The sequence below is a fragment of the Nuphar pumila genome, chromosome 4, assembly GCF_984573655.1.
Source record: "Nuphar pumila chromosome 4, dmNupPumi1.hap1.1, whole genome shotgun sequence".
In the NCBI taxonomy this organism is placed as follows: Eukaryota; Viridiplantae; Streptophyta; class Magnoliopsida; order Nymphaeales; family Nymphaeaceae; genus Nuphar; species Nuphar pumila.
The window spans coordinates 89,431,332-89,440,393 of record NC_143252.1 but is presented as its reverse complement, the minus strand read 5'-3'; the positions used below and the strand labels follow the sequence as shown (position 1 = coordinate 89,440,393).

General features: G+C 40.7%; 2 protein-coding genes across 2 annotated transcripts; both read right to left on the bottom strand.

Moving 5' to 3' along the window:
* Nucleotides 1-418: 418 nt before the first annotated feature.
* Nucleotides 419-1,360, bottom strand: LOC149840295 (uncharacterized). Its single transcript, XM_090005041.1, has 4 exons — nt 1,271-1,360; nt 899-1,210; nt 706-794; nt 419-527 (listed from the first exon to the last, which is right to left on the bottom strand). The coding sequence occupies exons 1-4, from the start codon at nt 1,358-1,360 to the stop codon at nt 419-421; spliced, it is 600 nt and encodes a 199-aa protein (XP_089861167.1).
* A 6,894-nt stretch (nt 1,361-8,254) lies between these two features.
* LOC149840294 (flowering-promoting factor 1-like protein 1) lies at nt 8,255-8,699 on the bottom strand. Its single transcript, XM_090004384.1, has one exon. It carries the CDS (start codon nt 8,697-8,699, stop codon nt 8,352-8,354), a length of 348 nt encoding a protein of 115 aa, XP_089860510.1. The 3' UTR covers nt 8,255-8,351.
* Nucleotides 8,700-9,062: the final 363 nt, after the last annotated feature.

Below are 9,062 nucleotides of genomic sequence, written 5' to 3'. Positions count from 1 at the left end.
CTTGCTAATCGGAATTCCACTTCCGGCATATCCGGTCGAGACAGAATTACTTTTCCTTCTCTACAGAGGACTCTAGCATAGTGTTCAAAGAGCCAATCCATACCCAGTATGACATCGTATTCGGTCATATCAAGTATGATTAGGTTGGCAGGTAAATTGTATTCTCCTAAAATAACTTCCACTTCTGGCATATAGTTCACACAAACTTCATTGAATCCTATAGGGTTATACACTACTAGTTCTTGATTTAATGATTCTGTGGGGATTCTAAGTTGTTTTGCAAAATATAATGAAATGAAGGAATGAGAAGCTCCACAGTCAAATAAGACAAGGGCAGCTTGACCCGAAACAAGTACGGTACCTTGCACAAGGTCCCCCTTCTCCAGTTGATCAGCTGTAGTAGCATACACACGTCCTGTCATGCGTTGTGGGGCCGCCTGAGGTTGTGGTGGTGGGGCACGGTGTTGTTGAGGCTGCTGTCCTCCAGTGCCGCGTCGTGCATCATCAGCTTGCTTCTTCCGACACTCCTTGATATAATGGCCCATTTTTCCACAGTAGAGACACCCTCCTGTCTCACGGGGACATTGTTGTCCGGGGTGAAAACGGTTGCACTTCTGACACCTTTGATTTTGTCCTGGCTTAGGTCTGGTGCCTCCATCGTGCCTTGGTTTCTTGGTTTGATGGTTGAAACATTTTCCACCAAACCTCTTCTTGAACTCGGGTTTCTGAACCCCGATTTTGTTCTTTTGCGACTTTTGTCCCTCCTTCCAGTCGTCATCAAGGAGAGTCGCCACCTGTATGTCCGAGACAGACAGGAACAATCCATTACAATCTAAGGGTTAACGGTACCTTGTAAACTTTGATGCAACTTATAACATGAAAAGAAATGATCTTTTACCTGGATAGCCTCATCGAGATTCTTGGGCCCTCTAGTGTACAGACGGTTCCTCAAACCCGCCTTCAAGCCTCGAGCAAATTTCATTGCTCGATCCGCATCCGATGTATACACGTTTGGACAATATCGTTCCAAACTGTGAAACTTAGTGATGTACTCGGCGAGGGACATCTCACCCTGCTGTAGGTCCAAGAACTCCTGTATCTTCTTTGCCCTCTCGTGCTTCGGAATGTAGGCAGCATTAAAAACCTCTACGAACTCCGTCCAAGATACAGGACCATCCTGGAACTTGACCGCCCTAGTGGTTTCCCACCACTTTTCAGCATGATCCTTGAGACGATAAGTCCCAAAGTCCACCCGACGCTCCTCGGGTACCTCCAGTACACGAAAGATACGTTCAATCTCCCGGATCCAACTCTCAGCAGCTTCAGGATCCGTCTTTTCGGAGAAAGCAGGAGGATCCATGCCCATGAATTTCTTGTAGGACATAGTCCCACCATTTGTACTCTTCTCATGGGCCACATGTTGTAGATTGTCGCCCATCTGTTGCATTGTCGTAGCTTGCTGGCCTACTACTTCGGCCAGGTTATGTAGAGTTTCCATAATATTGTTGCAACGATTTGCCCACGCCATCTATTTGAGCAAATAAAATTTATTATAACCTGAGTTATGATTTTGTGAATTAATCGTACACACTCATATGTTTCTTGTTTCTACAATACAAACCAACTTTTCTACATGCTTACAGAGTCATCGCGGTCGCTGGAAGAGCCAAGATCTCAAATTATTCAGTCCTGCTCTGATACCAAACCTGTAACGCCCCAACTTTTTATAGTAAAATTTTTAAAGTAAATATATATTTTTTTTTTGAAATAGCGGAAGTGCAAAAAATACAAGTCGGGCGCATTATAGGGTAAAACAGAGAAGTACTAAACATACCATTCATTAATTGAAACATTAATGTCATTAATTACATCCCATAACAGAAATGTAAATCTACTAATCAGAGTTCAAACATAAAATATTGAATAAATGAGATCTCTTGGCTTTATCCAAAACGACACCCCGATGCTCCAATTAGTTGCTACCTGAAAAACATTTAAAGCAGAAGGGTCAGACTCCCCTGTCTGCGTAAGAAGCATTATATTTATATGTGGTGCTCAGTGACCTGTGTACAAATATGTGCAAGTACTGCAAATATAACTAGCATGGAAGTTTATAACATTCTAAGAAGATGATTATGCTCTCTAATTCATGATACAGTGCAAAGGATGACTGAACTAGAGGTATATTTATCCACATTAGTACAAGCTCTGGATTTCACAAATTTTACTAAAGTCAACTCAACAGAATATAATTCTTCAGAGATACGTTTCTAGTCAACTTAAATTATTTAATGCATATCTTACTCTTACCCTGTGGGTACGCACAGGCATAGACCTCGTAGCGGACCGAGACCATACGGGGGTCTATTATTTAATAACCCGTAAGACTAGCCGTACGGATATCCAAAGGGGACGGTCAGTGACCGAGAGAGAGCTCCCCAGTGGCTAGAACAATAATTAGGATGCACCCTGTACTTCTGCAGAAGACTTGGATCTACCACCTAGGACATTCTGGTAGTCCTGGTCCCCTAACTTCGTGGAATGGAGACCGGGTGAGACGCCTAGCTCTCACAAGAAAAAGAATGTCCACGAAGCTTGTACCACCTACCCTCTCCAAGGTAGACCATGGGTCCAGTAACGTACATCATCCTTCAGGTGTACCCAGAGCCCTGGGAAACCAGTAACATATACCATCTTTCAGGTATACCCAGAATCCCACATATTTAATTTATATGTGTATAAATTTTCATTCTTGTTTGTTTGGATCCAGTAACATACATCTTCTTTCAGATGTACCCAGAACCCTAGGAAACCAGTAACATATACCATCTTTCAGGAATACCCAGAATCCCATATTTAATGTATATTTATTCTTATATGCAAGTCTTTGCACCACAAGGGACTTTCAAAACCCCAATTCATACTCAGGTTGGTCTTAGTATATGCACATTACCCATCGAATGCCTCAAAGGCACCAACCATAATTTCTCATAATTCTGGTTCAACTTTGTGTCGAGTACTTAAACATTCGGCATTTTCAGTTTTGTTTATGAGCTCGAGTGTACGTTCTGTACCCCCACTGGATATGCCGCAACATGGCATTATCCAACTTTATCATGTGTGTTCTATGTATTGGACATAATCCTAAAGTCCATATGTGAATCACATATTTAGTTTACCATCGAACTATTTTTTTCATAGAAATTTCAGTTGTGTTTCACCTAAAAAGTCTTTAGAAAACTTTTCTAAAAGAACCCTTCATGAAAATCATTTTAGAAAAACTCTTTACTCAATTTTTCATGTTTATTAGTCGACCAATAGGCTCACCGGTCGACCAACCTTTTTGGCTTCAAATCTTCTAAGAAAAATGTTATTTTTTTGTAAAATTAGTCGACCGAAGAATTTATCAGTCGACCGGACAGAATGTCTGTTTTCTGGAAAAGTTTAGCAGCAGTCGACTGAAGGGTTTATCAGTCGACTGATCATAAAATTAGTCGACCGAAAGTTTTATCAGTCGACCGGACAGAATGTCCGTTTTCTGAAAACATTTAGCAGCAGTCGACTGAAGGGTTTTTCAGTCGACTGATCATAAAATTAGTCGACCGAAAGTTTTATCAGTCGACCGGACAGAATGTCCGTTTTCTGGAAAAATTTAGCAGCAGTCGACTGAAGGGTTTATCAATCGACTGAACAGAATATCAATTTTCTGAAAATTTTAGCATTAGTCGACTGAAGGTTTTATCAGTCGATTGATCAGAATATCTGTTTTCTGGAAAAATTTTAGCATCAGTCGACTGATCAAAATGTCTATTTTCTGGAAAAATTTTAGCATCAGTCGACTGAAGGTTTTATCAGTCGACTGATTAGAATGCCTATTTTCTGGAAAAATTTTAGCATCAGTCGACTGAAGGTTTTATCAGTCGACTGAACAGAATGTCTGTTTTCTGGAAATTTTTGCAGCAGTCGACTGAAGGTTTTTATCAGTCGACTGAACATATTATCAGTCGACTAACTATTGTCTCAGTCGACTAATTTTGTCGTTTTTCTGTAACTTTTTAAAAGGGCATATCTTTTTATTTTTCAAACATTTTGATTATTCTAAATGGACTGTTTTGCCACCCCTTGCATCCTCAATGTATAGAATCTTTCAACTATAAATATGAGTGCATTCCACACTCAAAAACATCAAATCCAATCGAATTACCCAATAGGAATGATATATCTTTATTTTACCATGATGTGAAATAGCAATCACGTATACATAACTTCAGACTTGATTAAAACCATTCAATCTACAAAGTAGGAAAGGTGTATTGAACAAGAAAATACAACCAAACAATAATTTCATGAATAATAATTCAAGATACTTAAGGTTCCACGCCATTTGCCTACTTTATTTTTGTTTCGATCTTGAATCCGTCATGGCTAACACCCACACCAAAAATATATGCATCTTCCTACATAGATTCGAACTATAGGTTTTTATATGAGTACTATATATTACCAGGCACACACATAGGAACAAAATGCCCTTACAAATAACACCACAGTGCCCCAACGTTGGCCAAGGGTGAGAACCATTGGCTGAACCACTACATATTGACCTATTGGCGAGTAGGTGTTTCAACTCATGCCATCTGGGTCTCAAGGCCCTAAACATAGCTACATATAGGTGGAGCTTGTCACGTAAACTCCATGTTATTGCAACATAGATGTGCAACAAGGCATCCAGCACTTACATACAAATAGCAATGCTCCTTACCTCTTTGGAGTCTCACGACGGCAAGGCTGCAACCCCTTCTCTTCGTTAGAGCGGCACCCCTCGTCGATAATGAATATTCACGCGTTCAGCAAGGGAGGTCCACACCATCCACCAATGGAGGTCAACCACCACCGTGAGAGCGAGAGAGAGAGAGGGAGAGAGAAAGATACGTCTAATGTAACTCCTTACCAAAAATCTCTCATTTAACTCCTCTATTTAGGGGGGAGTTACCAAATTTTCAAGGCATTAAAACTTCACCCAAATCTTACGTTTTTGGTGGGTGATGTTTATTTTCAACAATGCCCCCTCCTGTCTTTGGCATGATTTCCTCTAACTTCCCTCACTATTTGCTTTATGGGTACCCCTCTTCCATGTCACCTGGGATTCTCCTCAATCCTTGGTAGAGCTAGATGGAAAAGCTAAAAATTTAGGCTTAACATAATCTCACGTTTTTACCCTTTTCACCAAGGTAGAAAACATCACTTTCTTCTGAAAAAAAATAATTTGTGCACAGGGGGTTTTGAATTGAGGTTGCAACTCTACAACCCTGTGCGTCCTACCATAACTCCACTTCACCACTTATTGTTTACTTTTGCGAAAAAATTCTTTTTATGTCATATTGGGACGTTTTTCCTTGTTGATGGATTTCTTCCATTTTCAAGTGGATTTTTCACCCGTTGGTTTTAAACTTGCACTTGCTTACTTTAAATGTGCTTCGGATCTCACGCTATCATCCCGAAAGCATCGGGTTTCCTTACTTGGACTCGTGAACCGGGTCGGATCATCGGATCTCGCCAAGATCCGGATCCAAAACCACTTGTGAGAGTTTGTTATCGGTTTCGTTCTAGAAACCACAAGTCATAAAAATTGTACTGTCTAACTTAAAATCTTACTATTTCACATAACGGATCCCTTTTATTCATTTAGAATTTCATAAATTTCACGGGTTTTACAGAGAGCTCCCCTATTTATAGATTTTCAAAAGGCATATTCTATGGAATATGCTTTTTAAAAAGAAATATCCTATGAAATATGTTGTAGAATATTCCTTAGAATATTCTGGGATTATTCTAGATATTTTTTGAAGAATATTTTCGTGGGTCATGCCATGATTCTCGTGGTCCCACAAAAATGTTGACTTTTTCGGTGATTTTTTTTCGAAAAATCCTGAGTACATCATTCTCTTCGTATTGACATAACTAAGAAAGTTGGCTCAAGAAAATCTCTTGATTTCGTACAAGTAGGAAGTTATGACTTCCAGAGTGTTTGAGCATATATTCGCAACGCGACGAATATTCTAAGTATAACTGGTTTGTAGAAATTGATTCGTTTCACATTCTGAGTGAAAATGCTATTTTTACCAGTAAATGCCTCGTGAATTTTATTCAGAATTTATAATGAAAAATTGTGGGTCTTACATTACTTAAGTGTCAAAGGTTTTCATTTTAGAAAGGTTCCATTTGCTAAAAAGGAGGACCGAATATTTAAAGCAACTCAAAAATTGTGTGGGCCCAATAGGGATGACGATTTTTAACTCTTGAGCAGCCAATTCCCTCCTTAAGGTAAGTAAGGTATGGGGCCCACTTGATTCCAATTTTGTCACTTATCATTTTTTGCTCTCTTTCAATTAATTGTTGAGCTTGGTATAATGCTTGCACATTTTATCAAGTTATTTTAGGGAAAGTTTTGATTTGGTATTTGATGTTCAATTCGTGTCTTGTGTCCTCTTAGGCAAGTAGAGTGTCTTCTTTAGTATTAATTTAAATTCCATATATGTTTTAGCCTTAGGTAGGTTAGTTACTTTCCTTCATGCCTCATATTTTATTTTGGTAAGTCTCAATGGTAATAAATATTAAATAAAAAAGACCAGAATGGTGTTTTCTTAAGTATGGCCTTTATTCAGGTGATGCAGACCCATATAATGCCGCAACAAGATTGGCCATTATGATAGTGCTTATGACATTGCTGATAATTGGATCATCTTGCCTAGGGGTGGGAATGAATCGGCAGCTCCGTGAAGCCCACCCACCCCACTATGAGCCGGGTTTGGGTCAGGGTTTTAAGTCATGATTCATTAGCCATCCAGTTGAAACCTGCCCTGTTATATAATATGTTGGGTTTGGATCGGCCCACAGGTTACCAAGCTGACTCGACAGGACTAATTACTTAATTAGGTTTTTTTTAGGTTATATTGCATATATAGTGAGTGAAACTATATGGACTAAAAAACTATACAACAAAAAAACTATACAACACATGTATAAAGTTATAAGGTTAGGAATCTAGGCTATGTTTATGATAGTTCAGACAAATGATATTGACTTAAGCCTTCTTTAGATAATTTATTTATTGTTTACAAAGATAAACAAAAACACATTTTATTAAAAAGAGTTTTGTCTTAATTGATAAAATGAATTTTTGGATGTGTTTGGACCAAGCCGTTGTCCAGCCTGCATGACTCGTAGGCTCATTGGTCTAATGGTCTAGGACATGGGCAGCCTTTCAAATCCGAGCCCATTAAAAACTGGGTCATGCTCAAAACCCGATGGACTGAGCTAGAACGGGCTCAAGCCCCAGCCATGCCAGCTTGATGCCCAACAGTAGTCTTGCCACACATTTTGTAAAAACTATTTAATCAGCAGCAATGTCATAAACAATATCTCAACGCATGGTAGCATTGCACGGGTTCATAACACTTGAGTGCGGGTCTCAGTCAAATCAATGCCAAGTGGTTGCTTTTATTAGCTTGCTCATGTTTAGATTCCAACTCCTTTTGGCAACTCGATGTGGTTCTCTCACCATTTGTTTGTTTTTTTAAAGGCAAGCTGGGGTAAAGCCAACTCCTGCCAAAACAACAGCCGCCCCCATGTGGCAGAGGGATTTGATCATGTCAGCTTGACACAGGACCCGGCTTACCACCTCTGTGGTTCTCTCACCATTTATACATACACACAACACACATATGTAAAGAAAAAACACGTAAAGAAGGAGATATTCGATACGAAGCAGAACAAAGACACCGTACGCCTGCACATTGGATGGGAATCTATTCATGTGGCACCGCCGCCTCCACTTTTCTCTAGGGTCCCGTTTGTTTACGAATCTTGAGACTTTCGTGGGAAAACCACTTCCCAAGGAGCCGTGCGATCACATTTTTCATATGACAAACGCTGAACAAGATAAGTGCCTGCTTATGTGACACAGGCCAATCACGTCACAGCATTCCATGTGCCCCACAGCAACAGAGTGTGGGCCCCACTCAGAATGCTATCATGCCTGTATCACATAGAGGGCACTTGAGCGATCCTTGTATCTCTGCTCGTAAAAATGCTGGCCTCACCTGCAGGGCTTCACATGGGGAACTTTTGGTTCATTCCTGAGAAAAACAGCCGATTTTCTTACAAAAAAAATGAGCATTTTTTTCCACGAATACGAGTGAAACAAAGGTGTCCTGTGGAAAGAAAGGAAAGAAAAGGAACATCTGAAGTGGAAATCATATGCTCTATCCAGTGAAAAAAAGAGACCTCAACAAAAGGAAAGATTATAGCAAGGGAAATATAATAATAGACGTCAGTCATGGTACTGATGATCACATCTCCTTGACTAAAAAGTAGCCACGATTCTTAACAACGATGTCGTACATATGGATGGACTTGAACCTGGCGAAGTCCTTTGGGAGCGTGATGAGGTGAAGCGAACAAAAGGCCTTGTGGAACTGCAACATCTCCGGGTCGTCGTAGTATCGCTGCCACCCCAGAGGGGCCAGCTTCTTCTCCAGCAACTCGTAGCAACCGATGACCTCACCCGTTGGTACGTGCACCAAGACCGCCTTCCTTGTGGCTGCTGCTGTTGCGAGCTCAGACCCGTCGATGGGCTCGACGTGTGGGTTCGAGACCAGTCGAGCCACCCCGTTCCTAAACACCCAAACACCTGACATTCTCTCTAGCTTTAGAGTGACAAGAGAAGGAAGAAGGTGCTCTACGAGAAGAAACGAGTGTGAAGCGACGAGTTTATATAGAGGAGAGGTGTGCATAGCTTAGCTGTGTAGCAGGAAGGGCCGGTAGAGCCCACGAATTTTGCGCGGTGGGGAAGGGGGTGTGGTACTTAGCAGTTAGCAGCATTTGGGTGACTTTTCAGGGACACTTTCACAGGATACGGAAAGCGAGGAAAAAAGCAGTTTGTGCTTTTGTCGTCGGACTTGTTCTTTCGTTCTCTACACGTCGGGTTTTGCATTGCATTCCCCTCCAGAGTGCTATCGTCACCAGGTTATTTTTTTATAACCCGAAGAAACCGCACCCGA